Raw genomic sequence first — 18015 nt, forward strand, 5'->3', positions numbered from 1 at the left:
TGTATACAAAAGGAACTTCAATACTAACTGATTTACTATATTTCAGAAAGGTGTTCCTAGGCTGTTTCCTGGTGGGATCCTCTAGAGTCGTTATGAATTACATTGATTGATGAGGAGTGGTGAGGCTGCAGACCTCAGGTACATGGTTACAGACCCGGCAACGAAAAATAACAAATTTGTTTGGTGGGGTATGGTAAAGTTGCAGACCTCAGGCGTTGGTTGCAGACCTAGGGGAGCGGGTTTATAAACCGGCTCGCCTAAGGTCTATAGACCTACTTCCCTAGTTTCGTAGACCTGCTTGACTGGGTCTGCACACCCGTCAACCAGGTTTTCTTCTTACCCGCACTTGGGTTCGGTAGACCCTCTTAGGGGTTAAAAACTCGTGCAGCTGGGTCTGCAGATCCTGTAGAGAAGGGAAATGAAGAAAAAAAAAAAAACAATCATAATCATCATCATTGTTAATGGTTAATATTTTTTAAAAAAGATTATTACTATTAAAACTTTGGCCAGACAAATTTAATATTATTATTAATATGATAAATATTATTATTTGTATTTTAAAATATTATTATTTTTATTATAATTAAAAGTATTAATATTGAGAATGTTATTATTGTGATATAAATCTTATGGTTGTTATTATAATTAATATTATCAATATTCAAAATACCATTATTTACAATAAATATTATTACTAAAAATAAAAACATAGATTTGATTTTAAAAGTAAAATCAATTGTTATTGTTGTTGTTAACTTGGGTTTAACATCATCTTCCAGGCCTAAAAAACTTGGTACTCGAAAGGTGCACTTGATCCAAATTGTTTAAAAGTAGCGGGAATGCATACCAAAGTTTATTTGGTATTGAAGCAAAGCTTTACCTAAGACAAATAGGTTTGACATCCTGACTCAAGTCTAATGGGTCTAGCATTGCAGCAAAGTTTTACCTAAAACAAATAGGTTTAACGTCCTGATTCAAGTTTAATGGATTCGACATTGCAGTAAGACTCAAGATTTTTAGATATGAAATTTAAGGTAGACTCAAAGCTCCTAGGCTAGATGTTACAGCAAGACCAACTTAAATATAGGTAAGTTTAATATCATTATTATTAATATTAAAAATGTTATTATTTGTATTATAAATATTATTTTTTTATTATAATTAATGTTATTGATATTAAAAATACTATTATTTGTATTATGAATATTATTGTTTTTATTATAATTAAAAGTATTAATAATTAATAAATTAAAAAAAAAACTATTATTAATATTGAAAAACAATAAGAAATTTGATTTGAAGGGTAAAATTAAGAATTATTATTATTATTATTTATTGTTATCATTGGTAAATTGAAAAAAAAATATTATTACCATCAAAGAAAAACCATATATTTTTTTAGAAAATAAAAAATATAAGAACGTGGATAAACAAGTTAAATATTATTAAATTCATTAATATTATTAAATCTACAATAAATATTATTACTATACATATATATATATATATATGTATGATTTTAAGAATAAAACTAATCAGTTATTATTATTGTTGTTGTTGTTGTTAACTTGGGTCTAGCTTCACCTTTTGTACCCAAGAAACTTGGGGCTGGAAAGGTGCACTTGGCTCAAGTTGTTTGAAAGTGGCCGGAGCGCAAATCTAAGTTCTTTGGATCTTGCTGCACTATCTTACTCAAGACACTTGGGTTAGACGTTCAGACTCAAGGCAAATGGCTCCAGCGTTGTGACTCAAGTCTAATGAGCTTGTTGTTGTAACCAGACTTAGGGTCCTTCGGTCTAACATTTAAGATGGGTTCAAAGCTTTTTGAGCTAGGTGTTGCAGTTAGAACTATTTAAACATGAATAAATTTATTATTATTATTATTATATTATTTGTATTATAAATATTTTTTTATTATAATTAATGTTATTGATATTAAAAATATTATTATTTGTATTATAAATATTATTATTTTTATTATAATTAAAAGTATTAATAATTAATAAATTTGAAAAAAAAAACTATGATTAACATTGAAAAACAATAATAGATTTTATTTGAAGGGTAAAATTAAGAATTATTATTATTAGTATTATTATTTATTGTTATCATCAGTAAATTGAAAAAATTAATTATTACCATCAAAGAAAAGCCGTATAATTTTTTTTAAAATATAAAAATTTAGACAAATAAGTTAAATATTATTATTAACATTATAAATATTATTAAATTCATTAATATCATTATTACAAAAAAAATATAGATTTAATTTTAAGAGTAAAATCAGTTATTATTTGTGTTGTTGTTGTTATTGTTACTATTGTTATTATTATCTTAGGTTTGACATTACCTTTCAGACTCAAGAAACTTGGGGTTGCAAAGGTGCACCTGATCCACGTTGTTTAAAAGTAGCAGAAGCTCAAACTCAAGTCTCTTGAATTTTGCAGCGCTGCGTGACCCAAGACACTTGAGTCAGGCGTTCGGATCTAAAGTAAATGGGTTCGATGTCCTATCTCAAGTCTAATGGGTCTAGCATCTCAGTGAAACCCAAAACTTTTGGGTTTAACATATAAGATGAATTCAAAGCTTTTGGACTAAGTGTTGCAGCCAAACCCACATAAATATGAGTAGTTTAATATTATTATTAATATTAAAAATATAATTATTTATATTATAAATATTATAGTGCTTGTGGGGCAATGTTTTTACTATTTGTTAGTAAAAAATCATGGCTGGATCGTTGGATCATAATACCACTAGAATCCAATTGTGCTAGGTCCTATTGCCCGCAGAACTCCATGGTTTTAGGTCCTGCTGGACCCATCAGTGTTGGGTTTTGCAATCAGCAAGAACCATTAAACAACGTCGGATCCTGCCCCTAACAGGACCCAATACTGTAATTTTTATTTTTATTTTTTCACACGGTAAAGAGGAATTATTATTATTATTAAATTTTAAAAAAATATTATTATTATAAAGGAAAAACAATAAATTTTATTTGAGGGATTAAAAACTATAAAAAACTTGGGCCATACAAATTTATTAATATTATATATATATATATTATTAATTTCATTAATATTATGAAATTTGAAATAAATTTTATTACCATATAAAAATATATAAGTTTGATTTGAAGCATAAAATTAATTATTATCATTATTAACTTAAGTTTGACATCCCCTTCTAAACTCAAGAAACTAAGGGTTGGAAAGGGATACCTAACCCAAGTTACCCAAGTTTTTTGGGTCTTGTAGTCCTGCCTAACTCAAGATACTTAGATTTGACTGTAATGCCTAATCTCAAGCTTTTAAGTTTTTATAAATAGATTTAATGATTTTAAATTTTAAATTTATTAAATATTTTTTATAAATAAAATTAATCTACGCATAATAGGTAACGCCTAACAAATAAAATTATTTAATTATGACTACAATTATCTACCTACTTTCAATAAATGATTAATAATGAAGAAGGTTGAGATTTTGGATTCAAATATTCTAATTATTCAATTATTTTTTTAAAAAAAACTATCAATATATTACACCATTTATCTATTTAACTTTTAATTTTTTAATATGTCAATGGGAGCAGCACATCGATCATCGATATTTTTAATATATTGCCCTTAATGGGTTATTTTAATATAAAATGATAAAATTCAATAAAATACAAACATTCGGTAGGCAGAGGCGACACGTAGCACATATTTTAAGCCAATGGGCACTTGAGAACTCTCTGAAACTCCCCTGTTTAAGAGTTTTTACCTATCCGTTTCTGATCTCTAGAAGAAGAGACCATGGAAACTCGTCCACTTTTTCGTTTAACCTTCATCTTATTCTTAATTATACTTCTTTTCACATTTTCATGGTACTCTTTAAACCTACCGGTCGTCTCTGATCCATCTCAATCATCTTCATGGCTGTGCAACTCCAAGAGCAGAGTTTGTGCTCACTCGGGCTCAGTTTTGGAGAGCGAAATTCACAAACCCAGAGACCACATGGAAGATTTCCCACACCATCCCTTAGACCCATTAACCATGCGAGAAATCTACAAGGTGCGGACCATTCTCTCAACCTATCCACCGTTATTGCCTTCTTTCCCAGCTATTCACTCACTATCCCTTGATGAGCCTCACAAGGATTTGGTATTGAAGTGGAAAGAAGGTGATCCTCTCCCCCCCAGGAAAGCCCTTGTGATTGCACTGTTGAATGGTCAGTCTCATGTGCTCTCTGTTGACTTGGATTTGGGCCTGGTCACAAGCAACAAAATCAACCATGGCTCAGGTTACCCGATGTTAACGATGAACGATATTTCGGTGGCAATGCAAGTGGCTCTCTCTCACAAGGAGTTGAATAAGTCTACCATCAAACGTGGGATCTCACTATCGGATTTAACCTGCGTCACTCCGTCAGCAGGGTGGTTTGGGCCGAATGAGGAAGGAAGGAGGATCATAAAGGTCCAATGCTTCTCAAACCAAGGCACACCCAATTTCTACATGAGACCACTTGAAGGGCTGACCATGACAGTGGACATTGACCAGAAAGAGGTGGTGAAATTCACTGACACAGGCGGAGGAATTCCTGTCCCAAAAGGTACAGACACTGATTACCGATTCAAGGCCCAGAAAGAGCCACCCAAGATGAAGCCAATAAATCCAATATCAATCGAGCAACCATTTGGGCCTAGCTTTACAGTTGAAGATGGGCACATAGTGAAATGGGCTAACTGGGAGTTCCATCTGAAGGCTGACCAGCGAGCTGGCATTGTGATTTCACGAGCCATGATTAGTGACTCAGAGACCGGGGTCCCTAGGAGTGTCATGTACAAAGGATTCTCTTCAGAGTTATTTGTGCCTTACATGGATCCTGACGAGAATTGGTACTTCAAGTCATATATGGATGCTGGTGAATTTGGTATGGGAGCGACGGCATTGTCACTTGTGCCTCTAAATGATTGTCCCAGGCACTCTTATTACATGGATGGAATATTTGTGTCATGGGATGGGAAACCGTATGTTCAGCCGAGCATAATTTGTGTGTTCGAACGTTATGCTGGCGATATTAGTTGGCGGCACTCGGAGATCCCGGTCAATGGATTCAATGTAAGTGACATTATTGTTGATGCCCATACATTTCTGTGATTTTTTTATGTATTTCCCTAAATAACAAGCATAAGGAACAAATGAAATGCCATGAGATGAGACGTGAAAAATCTCTGTATATATGCTTGATGGGCATGCTTAACTGCCTTACCAGTCATAAAAAATGTACAAGTTGCACCTCTACGTATTTAGCCAAATCGAGATATAAGAAGCCTAGTTCCAATGCGATATCCACTACTGTCTATTGCGCGCATGATTTTACATCTTATTGCTACATTTTTGCTCAAGGTTGCGCTTAAAAGGAAACTATTTATGCCTTTTCAAACACTGGGATTTTTTCAGATTAGAGAGGCAAGACCAAAGGTGTCACTTGTTGCTCGAATGGCAGCGTCGGTGGGGAACTATGACTACATATTTGACTGGGAATTTCAAGCTGATGGTTTGATCCATGTTGCGGTAAATCTTATGAACATACTTCAGTTTTGTCTCTCTTTTTTGGTGATTGAAAATAATACACTGATGCATTGATGGCACTCAGTCCATTCCATGATCCGTGAATATTGATAAGATCTAGGAGGTGTGTAAATGGGTGTGTTTATTAAGCCTTTAATTTTATCCCTGTTCCTTATAAAAATGGCCTCCACTCACGCTAACCACATTATTCAAAGCAGGTTTCTCTTTCAGGGATGCTGATGGTGAAAGGCACTCCACATCAAACTGCGGATCAAATACCTAACCAAGAAGCAGCTTCAGGCCCTTTAATCTCGGAAAATCTCATCGGTGTTGTCCATGATCATTTCATTACCTTCCATCTTGACATGGATATTGATGACACTAATAACACATTTGTTAAGGTTGATCTAGTCAAGGAGGAGACCTTTCCAGGTCAATCACCGAGGAAAAGCTACTTAAAAGCAAAACGAAACACAGCGAAAACAGAGGATGATGCACGAATTAAGCTTAAGCTCTATGAACCTTCAGAATTTCATGTTATTAACCCTTCAAGACGGTCCAGGTTGGGGAATCCAGCCGGGTACAAAATCGTCCCCGGCGGGAATGCAGCTAGCTTGCTTGATCACCTTGATCCTCCACAGCTAAGAAGTGCTTTCACAAACAATCAGGTATCCATGCCACGATAAATGTGAATATGACACTTTATTTCAGTATTTTTTTTCGCTTCTTTAAAAAACTTGTCTGCTAGATATGGGTGACACCTTTTAATCGGAATGAACAATGGGCTGGTGGACTCTTCACGTATCAGAGCAAAGGAGACGACACCCTTGCTGCGTGGTCTAAAAGGTAATACAGAGGACACTCTGCCCACACATGCGAATGAACCCTCACACGGCATATCTGCACCATTGCATTATAAAGTAAAAGAGAATCTGCACCATTGCATTATAAAGTAAAAGAGAACTGCCATCTTTTGCTAGTGCTTTACTGTTGATCTAAAGCTACAAGTTTAACTAATTAAAAAGAGGACTTGCTTTCATGGCCAGCAGGAACCGAGCAATTGAGAATAAAGATATTGTGCTGTGGTACACCCTGGGATTCCATCACATACCGTGCCAAGAGGATTTTCCTATAATGCCAACCGTGTCATCGAGCTTTGAACTAAAGCCCGTCAATTTCTTCGAAAGCAATCCAATTCTAAAGGCAGCACCCATGTCTGAGGAGGACCTGCCAGTTTGCAGGCCAGCTACCTCTTCTTAATCAGTTGTCGTTTGCTGCATTTATCCCTGTCTATCTCACGTGAACATGTTATGAAACATATCTGAGTTTGTCGATGCATAAACTCTCAAAATTATATATTAATTAAGTGAAATTTGAAACAAATGATACGTGCAACTTAAAGTACTATTGATACGGATATTAAGTAAATAATTTATTGATAACATAATACTAAAAATATGGGAAAAACATTTCAATTTTTTAATTAAATGGTATTGTTTTCTGTTAAAATTATATAAAAAACATTTTTTTAAGTTGACAAGATTAGATTTTATTTGAGTTTAACTAGATCAATTGAGTTACAAATTGATTCTCTGGGTCACTTGAGCTTAATCTAGTAAATATCTACTTACCCCGATTAAAAAAAAAAAAACTTAACTGAAGTTTTATTTCTAACCTATAAATTAACGAGTCGAATAACCATAGTTGAAGAAATTGTAATGCGTGCAAGAGAGCTGTTGCGACATTATCTGGGAGCCAGTTTCGACTTTTTTTTTATTAAAATTTAATTTTTTAAAATTATTTTAATGTGATGATATAAAAATAAATTTAAAAAAATAATAAAAAATATTATTTTATATACAAAAAATATCATAATTTTCTATGCATAAAAACTACAGTGATTAGCATGTATGATACGAACTTTTTAATCGTATAAATTATAAATAACTCGCAAGTTGCACGTTGCCATACATAAATATCTGGAATCCTGGTGATTCCTTGCCACGGAATGATTCTTGTCTATCCACGACGATGGATTCCTGGAACATGACATCAAAATGTCGGTATAGGCTCTTTTTTTTATAGTATTTGTTTATTATATCGGTGAGATTACATTGCTTTTCGCCTCCCCCCACGAGAACCTCTAATTGAATTAATTAATATCTCATAAGAATTTCTATATATTTAGATTGCTTAATTAACGAAACATGTTATGGATAAAATTATTCTCTCTACAAAACAAAAACTACAAAACATTATTATGATGCTTCACTATTCATAAATAAACATACAACGAAGCAACTCAATTTTTTTCAAACCCCTCTTTTTAAAATTCTACCTTCCAAACTTTTTCTTTTTTCTTTTATTATTGAGTATTTTATTAATTTTAAATTGATCGTCATAATTTATTTTAATTTTTTAATAAATTTATTTTTAATTTTAAATAAATATTTTGTATTTGATTGATATTCAATTTTTATAAATATATATTTTTGTTATTGTATTACTAAATAAAAAAATTAAAAAACAATTTTTAAATTTTTTTATCAAAGTTTATGATTTCAGTTGTAAGTTTTGCAAGTTAAGTTGTAAAGCTCGTATTAATCTAATTTATTACCATCTTAATATTAAAAAAAAAAAATTTCAATTTTTTTTTAAAATCATGCTACACTTTTACTAGATATTTATGTTGTCTATAAACCCGTCAAATCAATTAAATCATGTAAAGTCAATTTTCTTATAAGTTAATTTTAAACCTAACTTAGATAATGATTCGGGTCGGGAGGTTTCATGGTTGACCATCAAAATTGTTTTAAGTAACAATTTCAAATTGTTTGTTTTTTTAATTCTATCTTTCTATTATTTTTCTTTCAATTGAATTCTATTGGACTTTTTTTTATTAATCTTATCTTCTAATATTTATTTATAATTATTTCAAATTATTTATAATTATTTCAAATTATTTTCTATGAGGTAATTTTACAAGTGTTTATTTTTGTTATCATATCATTAAATAAAAAATAATTTGAAAAAACAAAATTGTTAAATTTAATGGAGTCATGATTTAAATTGTGAATTTAATAGATTAAACATGTGAAGCCCAAAATAATCTAACATGTTATTACCTCAATATTACAAAAAAAGATATCGGCTTATTACTTTAAAGCATTTTTTTTAATTTTCTCTTTGATTCTAGATTTGTAGATTCTATGTGAGTATAAATTTCAGTTTTAAAAAAATAAAAATAAAAATAAAAACAATAAAAAATAAATCTCAAAATTCATTGTACTTTTCTGCTAAAAAAGAATGTATTCTTTTAAAACAGAAAAAAAAGGAGGGAGGTTAGTGGGAAAATAAAAAGAAAAAATAAAAAGTATATAATTATTAATAAAGTAATTGTTAATATTAACATAAAAAAATCAAATATACTTCCAAAAAATATGGTATAATTGGATTTTTTTTAAATATTATTATAATACATTTATTTAAAAGAATTTTATTCTAGAATCTCAAGGAAAAAAGTTAAGGGCTATTTAACAAAAGTGCCATGCATACGTAGGCCAGGAAGGACGAGCTCATGCGCCTTGAAAAGCCTGGGCTCATTCAATCAGCCTTCTTTTGTTTTCTTTTCTTCTTTATAAAAAAATAGACAAACAACACATCACCACTCATTTTTATTTTAATAGAATGGACAACAATTCATTTTCTAATTCTTTTTCAATGAACTTTTCCATTTTTTCAATATCTAGAGATCAAAACATAATAAAAATAAAATTTGTGACCAAGCTGCAAAAACTTAAAAAAACAAGGACAGAGTAAAAGCTAAAACAAAAACTTGCAGAACCAAATTGAATTTTCCCATGTCCTTTAAATAATATATATGAAAAGGCTATGTTTTTATGTTAATTCTGGTAATTCATCTTTCAATTCTTTTTAATAATAACCTAAAGTTTTATTTTGTAAAATTGATATATAATTTAATGTTATAATATTCTATGCCATATTGGATACGTAATAGCATACAAATCAAAATTGATCCTAATATAAAACAGTATTGACATTAATTATAAGGATTGAGTTGAAAAAAAATAAAATTTAATGATCAAAATATAAATAAAAACTCATGGACAAAAAAAAGAAAAATTTACTAGGAATGATAAATGATAAATAAACAACAAAATGTGAGATGTGCCACACATTTAATTATTGGTTAACCTCTTTAACCAATAATTAAAGAAGATTATATACAATTTAGCTCTTTCTTATATATTTTTTCATGTTTTTATTTAATGTATGTTTTACTGGAAAATAAAAAATATGAGTTAAAAAGAGATTCTTGATGATAATTAACGAAGAATAATTAAGGGATTACGTATAAATGAAGGTTTTCATGTTGTATGAAGCTTTGGATGAGGGTATCAATGGTTAAAAAAAATAAATGTTCAAATAAAAAAATATTTATAGCCTAAATGCACGGTTATTGTCATCTTTTTGTCGCCTTTCAATACTCAGATACCACTGAAGTTTATTTTTAATTTCTCGGTTTTTGTTTTTATTTTTTTTAATGTAGATTCTCTTAGCTGTTCATTTCCACTCCTTCCTCTTTATATCGCACGCTCTTTCAGTCTCTCACAACACAACAAATTAACAGTAAATAACCAGAAACCAAAATAAGATATGGAATCAAGAAATTTCCTCCGTTTCCTCTTTATCTTTCTTAGTGTATCTCTTGTCTTGTTCTTCACATGGGTTCATCTCCCTTATGTTCCACAACCAAACTCCACCACTGACCTCCTTGATTGCTCCACCAACTCTCCCTGGTGCACCTCCAAGAACCGCTTTCGGCCTATCAACAAACCATCCACCGCCGATAACATCCTCGAAAAACCACCAAATCCCAAGCACCACAACCACGAATCAGACACTCCCCATCATCCTCTGGACCCCTTAACAATCTCAGAGATCAACAAAGTCCGTACAATCCTAAAATCGCACACCCTTTTCAAGTCATCATCTCCCTGTGCTTTCCACTCTATAGTCTTGGAAGAACCAGATAAAACACTTGTCCTTAAATGGAAAAAAGGAGACTCCATGTTACCAAGAAAAGCAGCCGTGGTCGCACGCGTGGCTGGCAAGTCATACGTTTTAACGGTGGATATAAGTACTGGCGAGGTGGCTGTACAAGAAACTGGTTCTCGCTCAGGTTACCCCACCATGACAATAGAGGACATGACATCATCGACGTGGGCCCCGCTTTCGAACGCTGATTTCAACCGCACAATCATCGAACGTGGAGTTGATCTTCAGGACCTTGCATGCTTGCCAATCTCTTTAGGTTGGTTTGGTGAAAATGAAGAGAACAGGAGATTGATTAAGGTGCAGTGCTACTCCATGAAGGGCACTGCAAACTTTTACATGAGACCAATAGAAGGGCTGACTGTTTTGCTTGATATGGATAGTAAAGAAGTGGTGGAGATATCAGATAAGGGGAAGGACATACCTATACCAAAGGCAGCCAACACTGATTATCGCTATTCTGTACAGGAAATCAATCCCGAGATGATGTTTGTCAATCCAATTTCAATAGAGCAACCAAAAGGGCCGAGTTTTACGGTGGAAGATGAGCACTTAGTCAAATGGGCTAATTGGGAATTTCACCTTAAACCCGACCCTAGAGCTGGGGTGATCATATCTCGGGCTAAGGTCCGGGACCCAGATAGTGGGGAGATGAGGAATGTGATGTATAAAGGGTATACTAGTGAGTTGTTTGTGCCTTACATGGACCCCACTGATGCATGGTATTTTAAGACGTATATGGATGCGGGTGAATACGGGTTTGGGTTGCAGGCCATGCCACTTGACCCGCTTAATGATTGTCCTAGGAATGCCTATTACATGGATGGTGTGTTCGCCGCTGGTGATGGAACTCCATATGTCCGATCACATATGGTTTGCGTGTTCGAGAGTTATGCCGGTGATATTGGATGGCGGCACTCGGAGAGTCCAATTACGGGTATGGAGGTAAGAAGGTTTGGATCCGAGAATTTAATTTATTTCAAACACAGTGTCTCATCATTTTTATATAAATTAACTAACTAAACCAGTATAGTTACCAGACACTGATCAATCCGATAGATTTTTGGATAACCTTTTTAATTAAAGTTTTATTCATATAGGGTTTGATTTAAAATTGGTGTGGAAGTGAATCCTATCAAACCATGTTAATCTGTTTTCTTGATTTTTTTCCTTCCCTCTCCCGTTTGTCTTTTGCTTTATGTTGTTTTGCCAGATTAGAGAAGTTAGACCGAAGGTGACGCTAGTGGCTAGAATGGCAGCATCGGTTGCGAACTATGATTATATAGTTGATTGGGAGTTCCAAACTGATGGACTAATCAGAATCAAGGTTAGTGGCCACTTTCAATGTCTTTCTTTCCTGGGATGAGGACATCTTATTTCCTGTTCTTTGGAATAATATTGTATACTTCAAGTAGTCCACTTAAGAATTTTCAACATATGTTAGGGAAAAACATCTTTCAGTGGTCGGAGTTTTTCTTGATCATCATGCATCTGTCTACCACTAGTTGGAGGATGTCACGTTTGAACTTCTATTTGCCATTATGCAATCATAACAACTGCTAATAAAGAAATAATGTAATTAATTGGGCACAGGTTGGACTTAGTGGTATTTTGATGGTGAAAGGCACCTCTTACGTGAACACGAACCAAGTTCCGGGTCAACAAAATCTCTATGGCACCCTTTTGTCAGAAAACGTAATCGGCGTTGTACATGACCACTACGTCACATTTTACCTTGACATGGACATAGATGGCTCTGATAATTCCTTTGTAAAGGTAAACATTCAAAAGCAACGGACCTCTCCCGGAGAATCACCGAGGAGGAGCTACTTAAAAGCTATAACAAATGTGGCAAAGACAGAAAAGGATGCACAGATTCAGCTCAAACTTTATGACCCATCCGAGTTCCATGTGGTTAACCCGATGAAAAGGACTCGGGTTGGAAACCCCGTTGGGTACAAGTTGGTTCCCGGCGGCACGGCTGCTAGCTTGCTAGATCATGACGATCCTCCCCAAAAACGTGGTGCATTTACAAATAACCAGATATGGGTCACTCCATATAACCAGAGCGAGCAATGGGCTGGTGGGTTATTTGCTTACCAGAGTCAAGGTGAAGACACTCTTGCAGTGTGGTCTGACAGGTATGGATTTCCACTCAAATAAAAAATAAAAATATTACTCTCGCAATTAATTTTTGTCATCCTTGGAAATCTCCAGTTTTCCAACATTTCCACTTGAATCGGTTTTCTAATTGAATCAAGTAAAAAAATGTCATGGGCTTGAATCTTAATTGGAGCAAGTCATTTCCCCTTCGCCTTTAGGGAATTTGATCTCGAATGTTATGTGGGCTCGAGTCCCAGGCTCGTTAATGTCAATTTTTTTTTTTTAATTTTGTACTCAATTCATAACCAGAACGCATTGAATCCTTTTATAATATCTCGTGACAGAACTAATCTGATTAAATATTTCAATTTCTAACAACTTGTGGATTTCTTTTTTTAACAAACATGTTGATTTTTCATTTCTATTTTCAGGGATCGTCCAATTGAGAACAAGGACATTGTATTGTGGTACACATTAGGCTTCCATCACGTACCGTGCCAAGAGGACTTCCCTATCATGCCAACCGTATCATCGAGTTTTGATCTGAAGCCCGTCAATTTCTTTGAGAGCAACCCAATTCTCCGGATCCCACCTAACGTTGAAAAAGATTTGCCTGTTTGCAAGCCTGCTGCATCGGCTTGAACAGCTAGTTGGAGCTCTTCTATCTGCAAATATATGCAGTAGCAGGGTAAAAACCTTGAGATCAATAATGTAGATGAATGCTTCAGAATAACACGCAAAAAAGAAGAAGAAAAAGAGAGAGAGACGGCGATGAATTAATCACTGTTTTATGACCACTTTATGGTTACGATCGAGGCGAGGTCAGATGGTATTGCACAAAACACCAAGCATTTCTGTGTAGCAATTTTAATGTGCACTATTTTATGAATCAATGTGGATTGAAATAGTTAGATTTTTCTTAAATGTTCAATTTGGTTTTCAAGATTTTTTAGCACAATTGAACCTTTTTGAATTCAAATTAATATTCAATTTCATAATTTTTGGGAAGGAATAGTTGGTTCAATAGTTAATTGATCAAAGTAAAAATGATCAAAGTGAAAATGATGCTACAAAATATTTATTTTGATCTTTTTTTTTTAATTTATAAGTAATTGATTTTTTTAGTTTTTAAAAATTTAATTTTAATATCAATATTTATTTTTTTAATTTTCTAGTCTTTTCTTGTGAGAGGACAAAGAGAGGACTATTACATTATGGTATAGAGAGAAAAACTCGTTATTTATATCTATTTTGACCATTAAAATAGTCAAAATTAGTATAAATAAATTTCATTCAGTGAGAAAAGTCTTATAATGATTGTTTTCAATCTCCATTTTGCTTCGAAAACAAATTTAAGTTGAGGGTGAGAAAATTTATTTGGTTTGATTTAGTGATTTGAGCCTCTTTTTAGGCTTATTGGATTGCTAAATTGGTGTCTATATGTTCTAGGATTGATTTTTGAGTTTAAATGAGTTAAAAAATAGATTGAATTGATTTTTGGGTTTAAATGAGTTAAAAAATAGGTTTGTTAAGTTAAAATCCCATAGCCTTAATTTTTCCACCATCAAAGTGGTGGTCAGAATTTAGCTAAAAGACAACGCGTCATTTATCTTAACGAACGATATTATATATTTTTTTTTTTTAAATAAATGTACGATATGTTATTCACCCTTTTAAATGAAAGAAAAAACAAGCTCAAACATATAGGCCAAAGAATAAATACCTACGCATCTTGGTTGTTCCTTCTAAAGGCCCTATTTATTGGGTCATAAGCTTGTGATGCTGGCTTTTTTATTTTGTTTTTTTTACTACAAATATATAAAGAAAAAAATCCGTTTTTACTACAAATATATGAAGAAAAAAATTTGTTTGATTTTATAATGTGAATCGCAAGTTTGAAATGTTAAGCAACAACATCCAATCTATTTATTTTAATATGTTTTTTTAAAAAAATATATAATTTCACCCTTTTGTAATTGATGATCTTTTTTATGTAACTTGAAATTAAAAAAAATGGTTTCATCTAAGGTTGTTAAAATCGCGAGTTGACTTGTAAAATCATACTATTTTACTAGTCAATACATGTTTATATGTTTAATGTGCTAAATTATTTTAAAAACTTGAAAATAAGTAAAATCAGGTTAAAATAAAATAAAAATCATATACTGCACTATTCCTGAAATTTCTTGTTTATATATCATTTCACCATTTATTTGATGCTAAGAGCCCAATTTATCCTTCCAAGCGACTGTTAAAGCAAAATATTGTTGGCCACACAAAGCAACTCCAAGCACGGACCACTAGATCTATGTCAGTGGTTAGTTTTGTCGAAGGAGAAATAAGAATATTACGAAGTATCAATTTTTTGATGCCAGAAAGTCACATTTAAAATTAGTTTTTGACATGAAAATGAACACTTTGACATGATAATACCACAATAAGTAGCCTAACTTTCACTTTTAAATTGCGTGGAACTGTAATAATAATAATTTTTTAAAGTAATTTAAAAATATGAAATTTTCTAACTCAAAATAAAAAAATCAAATTTAAAAAAAAATGAAACTCACATATAAACTCCTGTACATATATTGAATTCTAAACCAACATCTATAGCACCTAACATAGTCATAATTTTATTGACTATTTACTGATGATGTTTTCAAAATAAAATAAGTTTATAGAATATCTAAGTTGTGTTTGTATTGATCACAATTTGATTTTAATAATCATGTTAGAATTGATTACAAGACTAATTTAAATTGATTCTTGAATTATTGAACACATGACATCTAGAAACAATTATTCTGATAATAAACTTGATGTAGATAACAACGTGGTATAAATATTGTTAAGAATTCAAAAGAAGTTCAGTGCAAGTATTGTTAATTTTTTTTTTTTATGATTTTATGATTTGTTTTTACAATCCGAATTTATTTTGTATTTTCCGTGCTACGTCAAAATCATGATTTTAATAATTTTGGTTTCACCTTTTATTATTAATAATTTGCTTTTACTATTTCAGTCTCATATGCCTATCATGGCTCTTTTCTCTTAGAAAAAAAATTAAAAAAATAACATTGGCTTTATTATCACATAAAACTATTAGATAAAAAATAATTTATAAAATAAAAAAATTATTAAATCCGACGACGTGTATGACTAGTATTGAGAGTTTGAGTGGTTGAATCAAATTTATTTTTTTTAAAAATTAGGTTTTTTATTATTTTTATCCTCTAATATTGAATTTATTTGAGATTTATCTTTTAAATTTGTTTTTTTTCAAGATTATCCCTGTGATTTTTTCATGTCAACTCAGAATGATCCAAATTAATCCTATGTATTTTTTTTTAATAATAGATAAAAATATTGTTTGATAGACCACTAATTTTAAATTTATGATTATTTAAAAAAAATATACAAGTAATATCTAGATTTTTTTTGTTTGATTTTTGTTTTACTCTAACCTTCGGTGTAGCGTGGCCTCGCTAGTTTCAGATTATCTTTGTGATTAATTTTACTGACTTAATTTAATTAAAAATATTAAAATCATTCACAAAGGTTAAGTAGTGTTAAATATATCTAACTAATTTGGCGTGGTGTGGGGACGTATCCCAGTCTCTCACGAGTACACAGAGACGTTATCCACTCCTCCCTCCTGGGCCAATGGTCTCCTCCCATCCGGCATAGTTAGATAGCAAATTATTAATTTAAGTCATTTATGTTTGAGATTAGGAATTTATAAAAAAATCCACGCTTACTATTTACTTTTCAATTTATTCACACATCAAATATCAGATATATTTTTAGAAAATATTTTTTATCTAATGATAAAATTTTCAATAGCTCACATCTATTTTGGTACAAAATTTGACCGATACTGCGACTATAAAATATGAGCAATTACTCTGTTTTTATCTTGTTAAAATACCAATGTAATTCTTTAGGTGTATTTAGGAATATGGTACAAACTATGTTTTTTAATTTTTTTTAAAAATTATTTTTGGTTTTATTTAAAATAATTTTTTTATGTTTTCAGATTATTTTAATATGCTTAACTTAAAAATAATTCTTTTATTTTTTTTATTTGATATATTTCTAAATAAAAAACACTTCAAAGTTTAAATTGCTATCACCGTTACAACCTTAAACACACCCTATTGCGTTTTAAACAGTGGTAGCAATGAAGATTTCGATTGTTTTTAGGATTCAAATATGTTTTTTAAAGTTTTTTATTTAAAAATATATTAAAACAATATATATATATATATATTATTTTTAAAATATATTTTTAACATTAAAATTAAAAAAATTTAAAAATACTTTTTAAACACACAAATAAACATACTCATTTTATCAGTTTCATTTTAGAGTTCACATCGCATCAAAATTATATATACGCTTGATTTTATTGAAGTTGTGGAAAAGAAAATAACATAGCATGACAAGGTTGCAAACCTCTATATAGCAATTATAACACATATAATAGCTATAAATTCGTATTGCTAAGCAATAATATTTGATTTTTTTAATTTTTTTATTGATATTTTTAATATGTAAATTTTTAATTTATTTTTCAATTGATATCACTAATATGTGATTTTTTTATTTGCTTATTTATCTTTGTTGGATAAAAATTTTTTTAAATTATTTTATGTGCATTGAATTTTTAAAGATATTTTTCTAATTCATCTATATTTTTTTTTAATCTTTTGTATTAATAAATTTTTTAAAATTAAAAAAATATTTATTTTCAAATAATATTTATAATATGTGCAACATTACATAATATTTTTTTCTTTTTTTTATTTAATTAATTTAATATGTGTGGCTATTTTTATTATCTTTTAATTAAATAAAAAGATATTTTAATAAACAAGATTTAACAAATACAATTAGATAAATATTTCATCTTGAAAAATTAAATATCTTAAACTATATATGTCTCTTAATTTTTCTAGTTTTATTTTTAGTTATTATTAATGACTTGTTTTTTTAGTACACGTATTCTTGACATATATATATATATATATATAGACACACACACCACTTGATTTGTTCATAAATATCTTTTTAACTATAAAAATACATAGTAAAGACATAACTAATTTTCTTTTATTGTAGGTTGAAATGCTTCAACGACTGCGTTGGATAAAAGCAGATTGCATTCGAATCCTTGGTTGCTCATATGATAGTCATTGAAGGCTTACATGGTCGTTAACTTTAAGGCCCGTGGGATTAGTCGTGGTGCACGCAAGCTGACCCAGACATCCACGTTAATC

General features: G+C 31.0%; 2 protein-coding genes across 3 annotated transcripts; both read left to right on the forward strand.

Annotated features, from left to right (window-relative positions):
* The first annotated feature begins 3696 nt into the window (after positions 1 to 3696).
* LOC105121345 (primary amine oxidase) lies at positions 3697 to 6895 on the forward strand. 2 transcript variants are annotated; one of them, XM_011019934.1, is made up of 5 exons: positions 3697 to 5104; positions 5447 to 5560; positions 5776 to 6225; positions 6306 to 6403; positions 6604 to 6895. In XM_011019934.1, exons 1-5 carry the CDS (start codon positions 3800 to 3802, stop codon positions 6815 to 6817), a joined length of 2181 nt encoding a protein of 726 aa, XP_011018236.1. In that variant the 5' UTR covers positions 3697 to 3799; the 3' UTR covers positions 6818 to 6895. The 2 variants fall into 2 exon arrangements, with proteins under 2 accessions (XP_011018236.1, XP_011018237.1); XM_011019935.1 differs by having other exon boundaries at positions 6607 to 6895.
* A 3224-nt stretch (positions 6896 to 10119) lies between these two features.
* Positions 10120 to 13519, forward strand: LOC105121344 (primary amine oxidase-like). The gene is made up of 4 exons (XM_011019933.1): positions 10120 to 11578; positions 11847 to 11960; positions 12227 to 12774; positions 13168 to 13519. The coding sequence occupies exons 1-4, from the start codon at positions 10235 to 10237 to the stop codon at positions 13376 to 13378; spliced, it is 2217 nt and encodes a 738-aa protein (XP_011018235.1). The 5' UTR covers positions 10120 to 10234; the 3' UTR covers positions 13379 to 13519.
* Positions 13520 to 18015: the final 4496 nt, after the last annotated feature.

This window comes from Populus euphratica, unplaced genomic scaffold (assembly GCF_000495115.2).
Source record: "Populus euphratica unplaced genomic scaffold, PopEup_1.0 scaffold25.1, whole genome shotgun sequence".
In the NCBI taxonomy this organism is placed as follows: domain Eukaryota; kingdom Viridiplantae; phylum Streptophyta; class Magnoliopsida; order Malpighiales; family Salicaceae; genus Populus; species Populus euphratica.

Bases quoted from the DNA above. Each gene is read 5' to 3' on its own strand.
- LOC105121345 (XM_011019934.1), top strand. From the start codon at position 3,800: ATGGAAACTCGTCCACTTTTTCGTTTAACCTTCATCTTATTCTTAATT. The intron at 5,105-5,446 runs GTAAGTGACATT...GGATTTTTTCAG, and splicing joins TCCCGGTCAATGGATTCAAT to ATTAGAGAGGCAAGACCAAA. The intron at 6,226-6,305 runs GTATCCATGCCA...CTTGTCTGCTAG, and splicing joins GTGCTTTCACAAACAATCAG to ATATGGGTGACACCTTTTAA.
- LOC105121344 (XM_011019933.1), top strand. From the start codon at position 10,235: ATGGAATCAAGAAATTTCCTCCGTTTCCTCTTTATCTTTCTTAGTGTA. The intron at 11,579-11,846 runs GTAAGAAGGTTT...TTGTTTTGCCAG, and splicing joins GTCCAATTACGGGTATGGAG to ATTAGAGAAGTTAGACCGAA. The intron at 11,961-12,226 runs GTTAGTGGCCAC...AATTGGGCACAG, and splicing joins ATGGACTAATCAGAATCAAG to GTTGGACTTAGTGGTATTTT.